Genomic DNA, 20,186 nt, shown 5'->3' with positions numbered 1-20,186 from the left:
CATATGTTCAAAAGAAAAATAATTTAGAGAACAGTGTATATTAATATAGTATGAGCTCAACTGTGTTTAAAAAAAGGGGCTTTTACTTTTCATTTTATACACTTGGAACTGTTTATTGTATAGCAAGCTTGGTGTAAATTTTATCAGAATAAAAAGAAAAGTAGGTGATAGGTCTGTATGTAATACCCCCAAAAAACAAAAATATTTCTCCTCTGTCTGACTTCAAGAGGACAGAACTTGTGCTCAACCTCATAAGTAAACAAATTCAAATGACTAAAACAACTGAACTACCAAAATTAAACAGCTAAATACTGCGGTGGGGGTTGTTTTTGTTTTTTGTTGTTGTATTTGGTTTCTTGGTTTGCCTACAAAATTGTCAATTGTTTAAAACTTTGTTAACTCCACAAAGTACCATATTTTGCCATGTATAATGTGCACATTTTTTTGCCCAAATTTTGGGTGGAAAAATAAAAATGTGCGTTATATATGGGCATAATGATTATATAACATGGGTATAATCAGGAGCATAATAATCCTGTGTATAATGTGCATAAAAATGTGGGTGTGCATTATACCCAGTAAAATACAGTAGATGTGAAATAGACGCTCATATACTCTTGATAGGAAAGGGTATGGTGCTTTTATTTATTTTAACTGATTTTCACAATTGATTTCTAAAAGTCTAGTGCTCCATTTTTCATTTTGTCTACGGCAATTTGGCAATATGTAACAACAGCCTTAAAAAGTGTTTCCATCATTTCATCCAGCAAATTTAATGCTAAAAACCTATTAAGGAATAATCATCAATCAAGTCACAGATATAAAAACCAAGAATACACAAAAGCATTTATGATGGGATTTTTTTTCAGTGTGGCTATGAACCTATAAGCAAAGCTACCAAGGCTGAAAATTAGCTGACATATGCCTGAACTCAGGCATTACAGTCAACTGGAAGTCAGAATCCAACAGATGTCTGGTATAGTTGATTTAACTATATAAGTTTTCAATTATTTAATGTTTTTCCATGAAGTTTTCTGGCTCAGAAATGCCTATGTAATATATATATATAATAAACCCTTTATTTCTAGCTTTAGAAAATTAGTCTAGCCCTGTTCTCTCTGAGTAAATGTTGAACAATATTTAATGAAGATTATTTTGAAGGGGTGCCAAATCACTGGCCTATATTGGGCACACATCTGTCTCAGTCCATCCTTGGGAAGACAGCTGACCTTATGGGAACTGGAGTAGAGAAACCACCAGGAAATAAGGCCACCCCAGGATCTCCCCAAGAGAGCATGGTTCTGCCACACCTGCTTCTCTCAGCGCATCTGCTCCTCTTTCTTTCTTAAAGCCTCTGATTCACTTGGTACCTAGTTCAGCCTTGCTGCCACCATCCCTTTTGCAGCATAATAAGCCTCAGTACACTTCTGACTTCTGCCCCATTGCCAAGACTCTTGGTGTCCAAATCCCCCAACTCCAAATTCCTTCCAAAGAAGAGGTATCAAAGTAGCTCAGCTGAGTTTTACAAGTGGTTCAGCTGAATTTTGCAACTCCCACAAGTCATTCAGCCTAGAGAGGGACAATTATTGACTCAGATCTAACCAGAAAGCCCACAGCGAGGGCCGAGTTAGGCTACAAGCAGGGGAGACAGTGGTAGACGTGTCTGAGTCTCTTGTACATCCTTTGGATAATCTCCCTTAAATATTGCCCTGTCAACACAGGTTATCAGTCTCGAGCAGAATGGGACAGCTTTGTGTCAGGGAGCAGCCATGGCAGCCTGACTTGCGATATCAAGACTGAGATGAGATGAGAAGGGTATACAGACAAGGGGCAGCAATGGTAGCTTGGTTTATACCAAGAACCTGGTTCTCACCAGACCAACGAGGGTGTCAGGATAATAGAAGCAATGAGGGCATCTGCACTGGGGCAGCTCAACATGCAGTGAAGAGGGCATCCTTGTGGCCTGGCATGAGGTGTCAGTGCCCTGTAGGGATGAGGAGGTGTCCACACAGAGAGCACAGAAGCAACTGAATAATAATCATATCCAGGGGTCGTTAATCAAATAAATAATATATGTTCAGGATGAGGTTCTCACTGTCAATGTTACAAATATGAAATGGAAAAAAATTAGAATGAACCCTGTCATCCTGCCAAAAAATACATAGCCTGAATCAAACCATGAGGAAACAGCAGAGAAAAATCAAAACTGAGGGACATTTATCATTAGTGTGCTGGTAAATGTTTAACAACTATCTCTCCAGAGGGAGACAATAAAAAATTTTTATATGTAGCATTTCCAAGGTATAAAGAATCTCAGGATGGCCATTTCAACATGACTTCAACATGCCTACCAATTTCTTGGAAACTGAGCAATCGGCTCTCGTAATCCACTATGATTCAGCACTAGCATATCACCTTGTACAAAATTATTTGCAATACTCACAGTGTCAAGGTCATGAAAGTCAAAGAAATACTAGGGAATGTTCCAGCTTAAAAGAAGCTGAAGAGTGATGACAACTAAATGCAGCTTGTGATCCTCAGTCGGATCCTTTGCTATATAGGACATTATGGATATTAAGGATATTATAAGGACAAGTGGCAAAACTTGAATGGGGTCTGTGGACCAGATACATCAGGGTTAATGTAATAGGTTGAATGGTGGCCCTTAAGAAGGCATGTCGATATCTTAGGTCCCTAAACCTATGTACATGACCTTGTTGCAGAATCACCTCCCACAATTCAAGTTCATGCGTCCACTCCATAGGTGTTTTGGATGTCCCAAACATTGAGACATCTGTGCTTGGAAGTGAAGAAATGTTTATTTGATTTGGCCAAAGCAAGATCTCTGAAGCATGTCTCTCTCAAAAAGCAAAAGTAGTAAGCTTTTATGCAACTAGGGACTATGGCAGAGAGTGTTTCAGGGAACTAAGAGAGAAGTCTGTGTCCCTTAAGTCATAGATGATGCTTTCATCCATTAGACATTGGCAGCTGCTGACAGCTACCTTGAAGACATTCTTTTCTTTAACAAAAGAAACTCGTAAGTTCTCTTTACAAGCCTGAAGTTATCTCCTGCTTCACGAAGAGATCCCGCATCAGAAACTTATGACTATGTGCATGCAGACAAAAGTAACTGAGCAGAGAGAATGGTTAACATGTGAACAAAGGCCTAATTAAGAATTAAATTATTTAATTCTAGCTGCCAAAAATAGTAGGGGTACTAAAATCACAAGGGAAATGCAAATCAAAACTATAAACCCTGGCAGGGTGGCTTGGTTGGAACATGGTCCTGTGTACCAAAAGGATGCAGGTTCAAGCCCTGGGTAGGGTACATACCTAAGTTGTGGGTTCAATCCCCAGTCGGGGGGCATAAGGGAGGCAACCAATCAATGCTTCTCTCTCACATTGATGTTTTTCTCAAAATTAATAAACATATCCTCGGGTGAGGATTTAAAAAACCTAGAAGATATCTTTTAGAATGGCTATTACCAAAGAGACAAACAATAACAAGCGTTGGAGAGGTTGTGGAGAAAAAGGAACCCTCATTCATGGCCCATGTGAATGCAAACCAGCACAGCCACTATGGAAAACAGTATGGAGGTTCCTCAAAAAATTATGACTAGAATTACCATATGACCCAGCATCAATCCCTCTTCTGGATATCTACCTGAAAATTTTGAAAACATTTATTTGCAAAGATATATGCACCCACCCCTATGTTTATTGCAGCATTATTCACAGTGGCCAAGACATGGAAACAACCAAAGTGTCCGGATAACTGGATAAAGAACGTGCGGTACATATATACAATGAAATACTGCTCACCCGTCAGTAAAGATAAAATATTGCCATTTGCAACAACTGAATGGATCATGAAAATATCATGCTAAAAGAAACAAGTCAGACCAAAAAAGCCAAAAACCATATGATTTCATTCATATGTGTGATATAAAACTGAAAGCAACAAATGAACAATAAGACAAACAAAGAAAAACTCATAGACATAGACAATAGTATGCTGGTTACCAGATGGAAGGGAGAATACTAAAAGGTAAAGGGGGTTAAATATATGGTGACAAAAGTAGATTTGACTTTGGGTGGTGGGCATACAATGCAATATACAGACAATGTCATAGAATTGTGCACTTTAAACCTATATGATGTTATTAACCTATGTCACCCCAATAAATTTAATAAAGAGAAAATGACAAGGGACTCAGCTGCAACCTTATTGGGAGACAGGGTCTTCACAGGTATAACTAAGGATATTGTGATGAGAGCACCCAGGATTATTGGATGGGCCCTAAATCCAGTGACAAGTGTCCTTATAAGAGGCAGAAGAAAAGACAGAGACAGAAGAAGAGAGGAGAAGGCCACATACAGATACAGATAGCAGCCTTGACTGGTGTGGCTCAGTGGATTGAGCACCATGCTGCAAACTGAAAGGTTGTTGGTTTGATTCCTAGTCAGGGCACATGGCTCAGTTGTGGGCCTGTTGGGGGCATGTGAGGGACAACCAATTGATGTATCTCCCACACATCAATGTGTCTCTCCCTTTCTCTCTCCGTTCTCCTCTCTCTGTAAATAAATAAATAAAATTCTTTTATAAAACATTTAAAAAATATACAGATACATGCAAAAAATGAAATTGGACCACTTCCTTACATTATATGCAAAAATAAACTCTAAAGGGTTAAAGACTTAAATGTTAGACCTGACACTATAAGACTCCTAAAAGAAAACATAGGCGGTAAACTCTTTGATATTGCTTTTATCAATGTCTTTTTGGATATATCTCCTCGAACAAGAGAAACAAAAGAAAAAATAAACATCAAACTAAAAAGTTTTTGCCCTGGCTGGTGTGACTCAGTGGATTGAGTGCCCCCCTGCACAGGTTACAGGTTCAATTCCCAGTCAGGGCACATGCCTGGGTTGTGGGCCAGGTTCCCAGTTGGGGACACACGAGAGGTGACCAATTGGTGTTTCTCTTGCACATCAATGTTTATCTCCCTTTCTCCCTCCATTTCCCTCTCTCCAAAAATAAATAAAAATTAAATCTTTTTAAAAATAAATAAATAAAAAGTTTTTGCACTGCAAAGGAAATCAAAAACAAAATGAAAAGACAGCCTACTGAATGGAAGAAAATATTTGCAAATGATACTTCCAACAAGGGATTAATATCCACATTATATAAAGAACTCATACAACTTAAAACCAAAAAGCAAACAATTCAACTTAAAAATTGGGCAGAGGGCCTGAACAGATGTTTCTCCAACAGATGGGAAATATGCTCAACATCACTGGTCATCAGGGAAATGCATATTAAAACCAAAATGAGATACCATCGCATGCCTGTCACAACTGCAATCATCAATAAATCAACAAAACAACAAGTGTTAGCAAGGATGTGGTGAAAAGGAAAACCTTGTGCACGGTCGGTGGGGTTGCAAATTTGGCCACTCTGGAAAACAGTATGGAGGTTCCTCAAAAAACTAAAAATAGGCCTGCTTTGGGATACAGCAATTCCACTTCTGGGTATTTTTTTTAATTAATTCAAAAGGATATATGCAGCCCTATGTTCATTGCAGCATTACTAATAATAGCCAGGATATGGAAGTAACCAAGATGTTCATCAATATATAAATGGGGTAAAGAAGATGTGGTATATATGTAATGAAATACTGTTCAGCAATAAGAGAGAATGAAATCTTGCCATTTGCTGCAGTATGGACCTAGAGAGTATTATGCCAAGTGAAGTGAGTCAGAGAAAGAAATTTACTGGATGACCTAGCTTACATGTAAAATCTTTTAAAAAGTAAATGAATGAACAAAACAAAACAGATATAGACCCACAGATATAGAGACTAAGCTGGTGGTTGCCAGGCGGGGGAGGGAGATTGATTGATTGATTGATTGATTGATTGATTGATTCAATAGGCAGAGTTTGCAATGACATGTCCATAAGGAATGCTGACAGCCACTACACTGTGGGGAGAGACAAGGCTCTCTCTCTCTCCCCTAGAGCCTTTGGAGGGCATGCAACACTGCCTACACCTTGATTTCACACTTTTGGTCCCTGGAACTGTGAGAAAATGAATTTCTGCTGTCTTAAGTCACCTAGCTTGTGGTGATTTATTGTGGCAGGTCTAGGAACCTACTGCGTTGCTTTCCTCATTTTGGTGGTTATGTAGGAGAATGTGTCTGTGTGTAGGAGGTGCATGCCAACCTACCCAGAGTGACTGGGACGTCAGGTCCAGTAATCTCCTCAGTTATAGCAATTCCTCCCAAATAGTTCAGGAAGGTGAGGGTGGGGGTAGTTATTTATACTGTTCTTGTAATTCTTCTCTAAGTTTGAAATTATTTCAAAAGAAAAAGAAATCCCCATCCTAGGTGGTCTAGTAATTTGGAAGAAGTGAGGGTGTTTTCGTAGGGCTTTTTTCATGGATTTCTCAGAGATTCTTTGTAGGAGACCACTTTAGCATCAATGATGCTTCCTCTAGCTCATTCTTTTCAGCTTCCCGGCATCGATCAGCCCAGCCCTCTTGGCCCAGCCCTCGTGGTCCAGTCCACTCATCATCCCGGGGAAGGTGACCCCAGGCCAGCCGCCTCCACAGGCTCCACATTTGGTCTCTGGGAAGGCTGCCATTCATGGACATAAATGGTCACACAAGGCACTCAGCTTTGCTCTCAAGCTAGGGCAGTTCCAGCCCTTCCTCTTGCCTTTAGACTTTTTGATGTGAATCAAACACCCATCCCCAAACTCCAGAGGACACCTATAACGTTCTCCAAATGACCCTCTTGAAGCCCTGCTTATACGACTTAAGGTGAAGGGAATGCAAATGCCTCTGTCGAGCCTTGGTTAAGTGAACACACAGGACACTGACAGCTCTCCCTTCGGCAAGCACAACTATTTAGGCTCCATGTGGGTAATTACGTAAAGCTGATAAAACAGGTTTGTGCTCACCCTTCAGCCATCGGGGTTCTTAAAGTCCATGCTTTTATTCTTGCGTTGGGAGATGTGCTGAAGCTCTGAGACCATCAGAGCCGCATCTCATAGGCCCCATACCTCCACAGAAATGCTCTTGCCCAAGTCATCTTGTGCAGCTAAGTAACAGGTTTTATCTCATCTTCTGACGTATTTTTGTGATGCTTCAACATCATACACTCCTTCCTTGTCTTCAGCCAAAACACTTCCCTGGCTTTCCCCCAGCTCCTACGACTGTCCCTTCTCAGTTTTGTTTCATCTCCCCAGCTTTATGGTTTGTCACTTGGGATTCTTACCATCCTAAGCCCTCTTCTCTTTTCACTCAGCGTGGTCTCCCTGGGCAATTCATCCATTTCCACTGCTTCAATCAGCACTGGATTCTGGGTTGCCTCAAGCCTTATTATGGACACCTGAGGTTCTTTAAAGCCTGAAGAAGAGAGATGGATTAATCTTAAAATCTGACTCAACCCAAACAAGTAAAGGGTTTAGACCATGAGGGGTCCAGCTGAGAAAAAAAAATTAGGAAGAGCTGGGAAAAAAAGGGGCAGGATCCAGGAAGAGTTCCCGGCCTCGAAGCCATCGGGTGGGGGTGGGGCTCACTCAGCAGAAGGTGTGGTGCATCTGCCTGGGTCACTCTGCAAGTCTGAAGGCAGGCAGGAATGAGGCCTTTCAACCCTGTACACTTTCTTCTAACCTCTTGATTAAAACAGTTTAAAGTCTGCCTTTGGCGTGGAAATGATTCTGAAATTTCAACAGGGCAGTTGAGGGAGGAGGGTGTGGAGTGGACTAGTGGAAGTAATGAGCCTGCTTTTGACCTCTTCTGCCCGCCGACAAGATCCAGCACATGGCTTCGTCTGCCAGCCTTCTGGCTCCTCCTGGCTCTATAGTGGCCAAGTCCCAGCATTTCTGGGACAGAGCTAATTGCACACAGTCCCTCCCTTTTATCACCAAGACTGCACTCTTACTTGTCATACTCCTATGTCCCATAATGAGCTTCAGAAAATACGGTCACCACAGTTCTGTTTGTTTCTCAGACTTCCCAGAAGAGAGCTCTCGCTGCTGTATGTATCTATCCTGCTATAAGAGCTTCATTCTCCCCATGCAAATCAAAACTTAACCTTGGGCAAAGCACTCAACTTCTAACCCCCTCACTTTCATGCCTACTTCATGCATATTAGATGGGTCATTTATTTACTTATTCATTTCATTTAATTGAGCTCACACTCTGGCATATTTTTTAACTGGCAGTTGAGCGAGCCGATCTTATGCAATCAGAAAACAACTTGATTCTTTCCTTCAGAGCTCTTCTGATGGTGAGCTCTTCCCTGAACCTGGAGGTGATCTAGGGCAGATGGCAACACTCCAGGATAATCAAAGATCCTCTCTTTGATTATCAAAAGACTCCTTCCAGTCTCCAGGACAGTCTTACTTCAGTAATTAAAATGTCCAGTCATGTGTAATCTAAAGTTTCTCCCATCATCAAGCTGCTATCACAGGAAACCTGGGGTAGGAATAAAGAGAAAGGTTCAGCCTTTCCTCCCATTCCCTCTCTTCTTATAACTCACCAGGCTTCCTCTAGTCTCTCGTATAAAAGAAAGGGGAGAATACTAGGAAAAACAGAGGGTTGGGGTAGGAAAACCTTACTTGGCTAGCTCCCAACTATTACAGCATTGGTCTCCTCTGGCCACGGCAGATGTTCGAAGTTCATGCTCTCTAAGTTGGGAGGCTGACCACATTGACTCTGGCACAGGGGGTGCGTCCATGGGTTCCTGGAAGGCCCCCGCTGGAATACTAGTAGTTCTTCCTGTGACTTGGACAACAGTTGCTCCTGTTATTTCCCTCGGACTGTGGGAGTACAAGGGATACACTCACTACTTTGGCCTGTCCTTTGAGGAAGGATTGGAAATAACTCCAGAGAAGAAGGGATGAGCTCTAGAACAAGGCCCATAGGGTGATGGGCAGCGTGTGGGCTGGATTTCAGGCCCCCCACAGGGAGAGTGCCCTCATGTAGCACACAGTTTGCACTGGCTCTGCAGTGGCCCTGCCCATAACTGGAGCCTCTCGGATTGGTCAGACATCAGACCTTGGTGCCTCTCAAACTCCTGGGGACAAGCTCCCCATGAGGCGCCCTTGAAACTCCTCTCACAAGGATTGACATGAGGGGAAGCTCCCGCCCCTTCTTCTTGGAAGACCCCTGAGACACTGCTCATTTCTTCTCCCTAACTCCCATCCTCTCTGGCCTCTTTGCCTCAGCCCTTTTATTCCCTTGGAGTGGTTGGGGGTCTATGTGTCATAAAATCATTCTTGGTTTTTGAGTTTTGGGGGTTTTGTTTTTACTTGTTTGTGTTACCATGTCCTATATAAGGTCCCTAGTCTGGAACCTATCTTCAGAATATGGAGTCTTTGGAAACTATTGGCAAAATGAAAAGGGAACCCACTGTATGGGAGATCATATTTGCCAATGATACACTGGGCAAGAGTTTAATCTCCAAAATATATAAAGAACTCATATGGCTCAACACCAGGAAGACAAACAATCCAATTTAAAAATGGGCAAAGGGTCTGAATAGGCACTTCTCCAAGGAAGATATACAGATGGCCCATAGACATGTGAAAAAATACTCAACATTGCCAGCAACCAGAGAGATGCAAATTAAAACCACAATGAGCTATCACCTCACACCTGGCAGAATGGCTATCATCAATAAATCAGGAAATAAGTGCTGGTGAGGATGTGAAGAAAAGGGGACCCTAGTGCACTGTTGGTTGGAATGCAGACTGGTGCAGCCACTCTGGAAAACAGTATGGAGTTTCCTCACAAGATGAAAAATGGAACTGCCTTTTCACCCAGCGATTCCCCTTCTGGGAATATATATACATTTTATATATATATAAAAAACCTGAACTACCAATTCAAAAGAACCTATGCGTTCCTATGTTCATAGCAGCATTATTTACAATAGCTAAGATTTGAAAATAGCTTAAGAGCCTATAAGTAGATGAGTGGATGCAAAAGCTATGATACATTTACACAATGGAATACTACACAGCATTAAAAAAGGAATTCTTACCTTCTGAGACAGCGTAGATAGAACTGGAGACTATTATGCTAAGTGAAGTAAGTCAGGCAATAAAAGACAAATACCACATAATCTCAATTATAACTAGAATCTAAGGAACAAAATAAATTAATGAGGAAAATAGAACCAGAAGCACAGAAACCAGGAACAGACCGACAGTTGTAAGAGGGAATTGCGGGGAGGTTGGGACTGGTTGGAAGATGAAGGGGTTAGACCAAGAACACACATGCATCGCCCATGGGCATGGACAACAGTGTGGGGATTGACTGTGGGAAGGCGGGGCTGGGGGGACAGAGGTAAAGAGGGGAAAATTGGGAAAACTGCAATAGCATAAACAATTTTTTTAATTTTTTAAATATGCAGTCTTTGGCCAGTTACTATGTTCCCAGCCTCTGAACCTCAGCTGAAACCAGAGCAGGACAGGTCATACTTTAACATCCTGTTCCATATTATTTATTCCACTTTAATCAAGGTCTCTTAACTCACAAAACCTTTTTTAAACAATAAAAATTGGGGTTTTTAGAGAGGTTTTGCCCTTTTCAGCTTTCTAAAATTACTAAATATATTGTCCAGGCAACAAAATGCAGAGTTTGCCTCATAAAAACTAATTAACACTATATAGAAAAATGTTTAAGAACACTGTGGTGAATAGAAAACAAACTTTAATGAAATGTACCATGGTTGTTTGGAACAGCAAACCTGGGAGATTTTTCTCTCTGCTTCTCTCTTTTTCTCTACCTTCTGATATGTTCCAGCTTTCCTTCAGTGAGCCTACACTGGTTCACAGTGCTTTATCTACAATTCCAAAGTCCGAGAAGCTATGGGGAAATGGATAAATAAACAAACAAACAAATAAATAAATAAATCTCTAAAAACTAAGGGTATTTTTCATAATTATGGCTACATAACTACTTTAACTTGAATGGAAGTCAGGTTACGTAAAGCCTTTATCTCAGTGTGAGCTTTCAAACACCTTGCTGGAGAAATAATGAAGTGTTTGCTCATGGGATGCCTCCCCAGAGCCTACAGGGAGTGTTATGTATTGTAATATAAATATATGCTCTAAAACCAAAAAAAGAGTTCTGAATTCTATAACACATTAGTCCCTAAAGGTCTCAGGTAAGGACTTGTAAGCCTGAACTTCTCTGTTCAAGAGAAAACAGAACGAACCTCACCCGAAGGCCAACAGTGAGACAGCTGCAGTGATTCCAGCCCCCGTGTCCACACACAAAAGTGCTCAGCAGAAGGAAAACAGGACTGCCACTTCAAGAAACTCTCCCAGTAGAACAAAATTCTCGAGTATCATTGTCCAGATGGGCCACTTGTTTATTCCTGTATCAATTATGGACAAGGACAGTGGGATTAAATAAATTATACAAGGCCACCCCTAGAGTTAGAGAGGGTATCAGTTTAATTCTGGCACATGGGCTGCATGAAAGTGAGGAGGACTATCAATGTAGGTTGGGTTCAATTTTCCGATGCAGAAAACCTGTGACAGTAAATTAAATAAATGATAAGGTAAATCAAGTCTAGAGGTAGGCAATTTGGGGCTAGGGTGACAGCTCCATGGTCGCCCACCTTCCCTCCTACTCTCTCAATGCTCTGCCATTCTCAACAGACAGCTTCTACTTCATGGTCCAAGACTGTTCTGGAGCCTCAGCCATGGTATCCACCTTCAGGGACCAAGAAGGGAAAGGAGTGGGGAGGGGGAGACTGACTTCTTCCTTTAAAGACATCTCTCAGGAATCACATGATACACTTCTGATTACAACCCACTGGACAGCACTTTGTCACTTAGCACTTTGTCACTAGGCAACATCCGGCTCAAAGAAGCTGAAAAATGTGGACTTTATTTCAGATAACTATTGGCCCAGTCACACATCAGAGGGTCTCTGCCCCTCTCTAAGGAAGAAGGGCAGAAAATATATTGAGAGAATACTAGCAGTATCTGTAACAAGTGGAAACACAAATAATTGAGGTTCTGTTACGGAAGAAGAAAGGGGAACTAAATTCTGATTAGGCTACCAACAATGTGTCCTGCAGCTCCACCTGGGTCTCTGAATCATCCCTAGATGAGTCCGTGTCAGATACTCAGTTGGACATCCTGTGTCACACACCCATTTCTAGAACTTGCCAGTAGAGTTATTCAAAGCCAAAACTCATAATTGAGGATGGAATTGAAGTGGTTCTCTAAAGAGATTTGTTTGTATTTTTTAGGAGTTCTTTATATATTAATGAGGGAGAAGAATAACTTTTTCTTCTATAAATTCAACACAGCAAGATAATCTCTTCAGGGCATAGAAAGAAACTATGACTCAAAGGGTGAGAGGACTCCACAGGAGTTACAAAGCCTGCTAAAAATAGAGCAAAGATCAGCTCTGCAGAGCTGAAATAGATCACTTGTTAACCCATTTCTTTATTATTTAGGGAAAATAGCTAATCCACTCCTTGCTCCCTATTCTGCAAGCAAGTTTGCTCTCGATGGGTTTTTCTCCTCCATCAGAAAGGAGTACTTTGTGACCAAGGTCAACGTGTCAATCACTCTCTGTGTCCTCGGCCTCATAAACACAGGTAAGATCAAGACATTGGAATAAATGGCCTGCAGATGGACTGTCTGCCTTACCACTGTGGGTAGGGAAAGTGCTGAACTCCCTGATTCATCTGTACTGACCTAAAAGCTAGTGAGAACTAGCTCTCATTTAATGAATGCGACAGCAGCAGCTGTCACTACTGACGCCTCTGACTATTTGTTGACCACCTTCTTTCCATTGTGACCACCAGATATGCTGAGTGACACCACGCTCATCACCTGATCTTATTATGAACACCTATAGCCTCTTGAACTCTCCATGGCCATTACTTTCCTATATGACACTTACCAAATACAAGTTTGTTTTTCTTAATAACATCACCAGTAATAAGACATAGCAGTGTATAACCCTTTGAGATGATGCACTGAGAAAGACACAGCATTGTTTTCATAGTATTCTTGCCAAAAATGCGTTACCTCACTCCCATTATAAGAGAACAATGGGCAAACCCCTGAAAGACAAGAAAAGACTAAAGAACTGTCACAGATTAAAGGGAAAATAAGCATTAAATACTAAGGGGAATACTGGATAAGATCCTGGAACATAAAAAGGACGTTAGTGAAAAAAAAAAAAAAACTAGGGCCTGTAGTTTAATTAGTAATACTGTTCCAATCACATCGTACCTGGTCTCGATAAGTGTGTGATGGTTACATATGATAGTGTGACTAGGGGAAATAGGATGAAGCATGTAAGGGAGGACTTTACAAACTTTTCATAACTTTTCTGTAAGTCCAAGTGAAGGTTGATCAGCATGATGAGAACACTATTTAAAGAGTAATTGAATAAAGTGAGTAGCAGTTACAGAACAAGAAAGAGAGAGAAAGAGACACACGGTGAAAGGAGAAGGGGTGGAGGGAGAGACAGAAGACGTGCAAGAAGAACATGAAAGTTTGGAAAGAGAGAGAAGATCACACTAGAGTTTCCTTCTAAATGAAAGCAGTTAGCGATGACAAAAAAGCAAAGCTGAATTCTCGTCCATCACTTTCTTTCTCAAATCAGTAAATCATCATCATACGGCACTCTGGTTTTGCCCACTGACACTTCCCATTAGCTACTGGGTCATCATGTGACTTCTCTCTGTTCTGCTCCCCCATGTTACTCCCTCTCCCCAACCAAAACACCCAGGAGAGGAACATGATTCAAATCTCTCATTTAATTAGCTCTAACCGCCCCCACAAATCTTCATCCGGGAAGACAGGGACTGTGTTAAGCCCCTCTTTGCCCAACAGGCCCTAAACATCCCCAGTCTTCTCCATGTATTCCCTGCAGGGCCCATGGGCACTGCCGAGCAAGCACTGGCAAGAAGCCCCTAATGCTTAAGTTATTGGTGTCAGCAGGCCTTTCACTACGTGGACTCTGCTAGTCTGGGATAACCCCACTCTTCTCTGGCCATTTTACAGAGTCAGCCAAGAAGGCCGTTTCCAAGATAGTCAAAGACGAGGGAGCTCCAAAGGAAGACTGTGCCCTGGAGATCATCAAGGCGGGAGCTCTGCGCCAGGAGGAACTGTATTATGACAAATCGATATGGCCCAGTCTCCTGCTGAGAAATCCGGGAAGGAGCATCATGGAATTTCTCTTCCTAAGAACTTTTAATGTGGACAAATTCATAAACAACTAGGAACTTCCTTAGGGCTGGGCATGATAAGGGAGCTTGGGACTGTGCTGCCTGATATTTATCTAAGCTCCACCCACAAAGGCCTCTCCCCAGGGACAGAAATGTGTCTTCCCAGAAAGCCGCAAGTCACGCCTCACATCTCACAGTTCGGAGGAGTTCCTCTAACACTTGCACGGTGGACATGTAATTGTAATATATGTCATGGACCTGCAGTTGTGTCTATGAGTTTTGCTTTGTTTTGCTTGCTTAATCCCTTCCTTCACCGTTTTCAACCAGACCCGCAACCCCCTCCCCTCTGACAGCTGTCAGCCTGCTTTCTACCTATGGATCTGTTTCTATTTTGTTTGTTAGTTCATTTTGTTCATTAGATTTCACGTATGAGTGAAATCATATGGTACTTGTCTTTCTCTGACTGGCTTGTTCCACTTAGCATAATGCCCTCCAGGTCCATCCGTGCTGTCACAAAGAGTAAGATTTCCTTCTTTTTTACAGGAACATGCAGTTGTGAAATTGTTAGTAACCCTGCGTATAATTGCAAGGTAGTTAGATCAAATTTACCTAATATATAATAATGTTATGATGCTTAATATAATATTAATTATAGCACAGTCACATAAACTTCATAAATCATAACTGGTGGCTATAACCTCATTTCATCCAGTATTTTCTTTTAAAACCATAACCTGTGCAAGTAAAAGTTACCAATGTCTATTCCTTATTTTGTGGTCTAAATCTATGAAGTGAAGAAATCACCCTACTCCTCATTTAATAGACGTGATGCCTTTACTATATTGTATATTTCAGATAACTTTTCTATTGTTTTTTATCGCTCCTCTGGGAAGGAGAGCACCTGGGTATGTATCACTAGGGGAAAACCACAGAAGTGGAGGTCCCTGAAAACTTAAGCCATAGAACCTATGCTCGTTTATTGCACTCAGAGTGTATCAGGCAACAGCACATGTAAAGGCTCAACTGCTTTTTAGAAGTTTGGAGAGAAGCAGTTGACGTTCAAATGCTGCCACTCATTCATTCAGTCAACATCTACTTATCAAACACTTGCCAGGTATCACCTGACTACAACCAAATAGGAAACAAGACATCAGCTATATCAACAACTCAACAAAGCCCTAATTAGGTCCCCAAAAGGTAAGAGATGGCAAATTGGGTAATTTTAGTAAAGTGTAATAGCAAGAGGATTATTTACGAAAGTGTGGGCAAAGTCGAAGGGCAATCAGAAGAGGTAGAGTAGTATCTCAGGGCCAGTTGCAGCTGTTTCCAAGCCCAGGCCCACCTTAGGAACAAGAGGAGAGAACCGTGATGAAAAACCAGAGAGAGACAGAACTGTTGGGACAACACCACGTGGGAGGAGCCATCCCATCCAGTTCAGGGATGCAGCCAGCCCACCAAACACCTTGAAGGAGAGATCTGGGAGAATAAATACCTCGGTGTCACTCTCTTCCCTTGCTCTGGTTTCCTGCTGATGTTTTCTGTTAGCTGAACAGAGGGGCAAGGGAACAGACTGATGTCAACCATACAGGATAGCCTGCCCCATGCACAAAGCAGGGTAGAAAAGGATGGAGAGTGTTCTGGAGGGACAGACAGTATATCCAGCAGAACCCAACACTCTCAGCTGTAGGGCTTCCCCGGTTAGAGATTCTGGAGTGCAAGACATGGGCCTGGAAGCATAGGGGAAATTTCCCTTTCCTGCCTCTTAATCTAAATGACTGAACAGCAAAACAGATTGGAGTGCATTGAGCCTGCTAACCACATGGACAAGGAGCTGGATCTGAGAGTGTGATTATGACTGGACTTCCCTTAGAAAGAGGTCCTCCCAGGCTCCCTCGGGGCAGGGAGCAGGAGGGACCTGACTGCACCCGTATGAGAGAAAATGGGCCAAAAACTTCGATTTCTGACTATATAGCATAATAACACACATGCACACAAACACACACAGTAGTAACATGTGATCTAGTGGATGTCTGGGTTTCTGACCAATCAGATTAACACCCTTTAGTCTCCTGTAGAAATGAGGCTCCCTCGGCACAGACTTCTGAGGTAAGACGAAATGCGATAATTCCTTTACTGAAGGATGGGGACACTATTGAAAATGAGTCAGAGTTTGCTTGAGGAAAAATTAAACCTCTTGCTAAATGAAGCTCTCCCCAAAACCCAAAGGGGAAGATCTCAGAAATTAGGTCTGAGAACTGAAATCATAAATTACTGTCTTCGTTAGCATGACGTTACGACGCCATTGTCTTTATCAGCATGAGTTTACTATTCCAAGCAACGTTGTCCAGGAAGATAAATGTTGCAAACCCACTTTAAAGTGCTTGACTTTTCGACAGAGAGCATGAGGTGACTGTTAATTCTTCTCCATGAGTTTTGGAACCCTGATCTCACTATGCTCCCCCCAGTGCCACACCGTTGCATCAGGACCCTTGCCCAGTCCTGATCAAGCCTCCACACTGAAGACCAACCTGGAACTAGACTCCAGCACCTCACAAATTCCCCAACTTTGCCCTCACCATACCTAAAGGCTAGAGACTCCATCAAGGTAGTTCCCCTCGCCTACCTACGTGAGCAATAAAGTCAGCCTTACCTTACCGACAGGGGGTTTTAGTGATCTTTCCAGGGAGCCAGCATTCCACGGGCCCTACCCAAAGGCCCTCTCAAGAGCCCACGTCCAGTTTTTAACCTGGCTTCCCTGACCCCTAGATGTCTGCCCCCGCTCTCTGGAGGGGCAGGGGTTCCTACAGCTGGAGCCAAGCTCCAATTTCAGTGGCAGCAGCAGCACCATGGCTCTTGTCATTGCCCAAGTTCCACCCAGAGGAACCTATTCTGCCCAGCTCACTGTATCACGACGACCTCAAAATTGAATGTACGCAGATGTCATTTTCACATTGGATGTGGAGTTCACTTCTCACCTACACTGACACAAAAATTCAGCATTTCTTTCTGGAATCCAAACGCAATTCTACCCTTACTGAGTGAGCACTGTTGCAGATTTCTGATATTTTGGAGGGGGAGAAGGACGACTGAGTTCACATTCATTCAGCATGAATCATCTAACTCCAGAGACCGCCCTTGGCCAGGTCTCTTCAAAGAACTGCCTCCTGGCTCCCCCTTGTGTCTGACTCTGACGCCCAGAGAATTCCACTCCCACCCTCCTTCCCCTCCCTTGTTTGTCATGCACTGTGGGTTCTGACTCCAACTTGAGGCCATCTAGCAATTTTTTTCGACAAAGATATTCTCTTACCACAAGAATTATTGCACTACCATTAGGAAAATAAAAAATTCACTGAACATTACATTTGTGGCTAGGGCTAACCCTAACCAAAGAAATTAAAAACAATCTTAATGTCTACCCATGGGGATCAATATTAGTAAGTCACTATATCATGATGACAAGGGATAAGGTAGATGCATATGTACTCACATGCAAAGGCCCTCAAGACATACTGTTAAGTGTGTAAAACAAGTTGCTTACAAATATGTATAATATGATCCATTTTATGTTAAAATTTTTAACACACACATGCCTTCCCATCATTTGTGTGTGTGTGTGTGTGTGTGTGTGTGTGTGTGTGTGTGTTACAGAGGCTAGCTTGTATAACTCACCATTCTAAGACCTGACAAAATTAGGAGCTTCCCTCTGAGGAGCAGACCTGTGATTCTTGTAACAGCGCCGTTATGGGTTGGAATGTGCCTCCCCCACCCCAAAAAAACATTTGTTGAAGTTCTAATCCCCACTACTTCAGAACAAAATATTTACTTCATTCATAAATCTTCAGGCTGGGCAGGGCTCAGAGAGAACAGCACATTTCTGCTCCACTGAGCATAGCAAGGGTGGCCCAAAGACCATGATCTAGAATCAGCTGAAGGCTTGACCATACCTGTGCTGGTGCCTGAACTGGGAAAACTTGAACAGCTGGAGCCTGGCAGAGCTAAGAGCTCCTTGGGCATCACTATCTCCCAGTGGCCCCTCCACGGGGTCTCTCAGAACAGCAGCTTCAGGGTTGCTGGCCTTCTTACATGCAGCTCAGGGCTCCCTACGTGTCCCAGAGAAAGAGCCAGGCAGAAACTATGTTGCTGTCTATGACCAACCATATGCTGTGGGTTGAAGCACTTAGGAAGGCCCAGCCCAATTCAAAGGAGAAGGAAAAAACAGACCCCTCGTCTTGGTAGAGGAGTGTCATGTCACAACAGAAAAACAACAGGTGGGATGGGGTACGCATTGGTGTAGCTATCCTTGGAAAATACCATCCACCGTACGCCCTCTTCTAGGATGTCAGCTCCATGGGGCAGGGAGCTGCTTAGCCCAGCGTATGTCCAGAACCTAGAGGAGCTCCCGGCACGTAGGTGCTGAATCACAGATGATCATGAGCTGCCTGGAGGCGGGAGATAAAAGGTGGCACCAGTCCCAGAATCAGAGGCTTCTGCGGGTGACACAAACGGGAAAAGAAGCTAGGTTTGCGAGAGCCGAGGCCCAGTAAGTCATCAGCAGGATGGGCTGGGAGGTGGACCAGGAGGAAAGGACATGAGTGTCAAGCCAGAAGCATGATCAAATGATAAGTTCACAGCCAAAGTCAAGTAAAATTAATTTTGCTTTTAGCCTGAACTTTTAGGGGTCTACTTAGGCCCAAAGACATATTAAAACTCCAGCCTCAGTTCAGTATAAATCAGCAACTCCCTGGTTCTTCTCACTTATCACTTACTGGCCTGCATGGAGAAAGCAAGAGAAGCTATGAAACAATACTGATGGTAGTAAACTAAACCTTTGACCTTTCCAAGGGGGTGCTGGTAAATGTTTAAAAACTAGCTCTCCAGAATAAGGGGAAAAGAACACTAATTTGTAATATTTGCTGTGTTCATGATGTAAGCACTCTCACCATGGTTGATTTCAAGCCACCAACTGACCTCACTGACTGTTTATACCAACTGACCTCAATGAATGTTTACGAGAAGAGATATGCACCATCAGCTCTCTCAAACCTGTGCGCGGCTCCAGCACAGCACCCGGCCTTCCACTTCCCACATTCCTGAAAGAATCAGCTATGCTTAAAGGCCCAGCTGCGTGTCTCTCTCCTCCAAGGACATGAAAGTGACAGAACAGCTTGCCTCTACCATTGTCAGGGAAAGAGAAGGAAGGAACAAGTGCTCCCAAAGATGGGGTACTCACACCTTTCAACTCTCAAGGTATCAGCATCTTGCATGATGAAGTGTCAGGGAGTCCTAACGTTGACGTGCATGCTCACTAGCACTGCACTCCCATGAGAGTAACAGAAACCGCCCCCCCGCCCACTGACAGTGGCTGAAGCCAGTAGACTTTTTTTTTCCTCCCATCACGAAATGCCTGGGAAGGACAGACCAGGGCCTCAGGGAGCCAGCTCCTCCTGTCTTTCTACTCAACTATCCATCCTCCTTCTTGTCACTGTGTGGGCAGAAGACATCTGCTCCACTTTCAGCATCGTGCTGTGTTTCGGGAAAGAACAACAAGAGTGTGAAGGACAAAGAACACATGGCACGCCAAATGAACCTGACCCTTGATAAACAGCCGACTGGGAAGCCCTATCCATGACTTCAGCTCACCTCCCATGGGCTGGACTCACATCGTGTGATCACCCTTCCCTTTAAGAGAGGTTGCGAAGTGGAGCACTTTCTCACCCCACAAAAGTGGAGTTCTGTTAGGCAACTCAAAGTATTTGTCACAAACATAAATCACAATAGAGACAAAGACATAGTCAGAACAAAAGGACACAATCTTTAAGATATCAGGCTCCTAACTATGGTGGCAGCAGCCATTCCCACTGACCATCTGCAAGGTCCTAGTTTGTCACAGCACCACCACCACCACCCATGCAGAAGAACATCTTGGGCTTCCCATCTCTTCAAGTTTTCCTCTAAGAAACTATGATTCT

General features: G+C 42.9%; 1 protein-coding gene across 1 annotated transcript in view; it reads left to right on the top strand.

Annotated features, from left to right (window-relative positions):
• Positions 1-14,986, top strand: part of HSD11B1 (hydroxysteroid 11-beta dehydrogenase 1) — a 34,540-nt gene extending 19,554 nt beyond the window's left edge. Inside the window, exons 5-6 of the mRNA XM_045838605.1 lie at positions 12,490-12,633; positions 14,054-14,986. Coding sequence (XP_045694561.1) covers positions 12,490-12,633; positions 14,054-14,271 — 362 coding nt within the window. The 3' untranslated portion in view covers positions 14,272-14,986. The remainder of the gene's footprint in view (positions 1-12,489; positions 12,634-14,053) is intronic.
• Positions 14,987-20,186: the final 5,200 nt, after the last annotated feature.

Source organism: Phyllostomus hastatus, unplaced genomic scaffold (genome assembly GCF_019186645.2).
Source record: "Phyllostomus hastatus isolate PE091 unplaced genomic scaffold, TTU_PhHast_1.1 phas_contig_283, whole genome shotgun sequence".
Classification (NCBI taxonomy): domain Eukaryota; kingdom Metazoa; phylum Chordata; class Mammalia; order Chiroptera; family Phyllostomidae; genus Phyllostomus; species Phyllostomus hastatus.
Note: the sequence above shows the minus strand (reverse complement) of the source record. Positions and strands in the feature narration are given on the sequence as shown.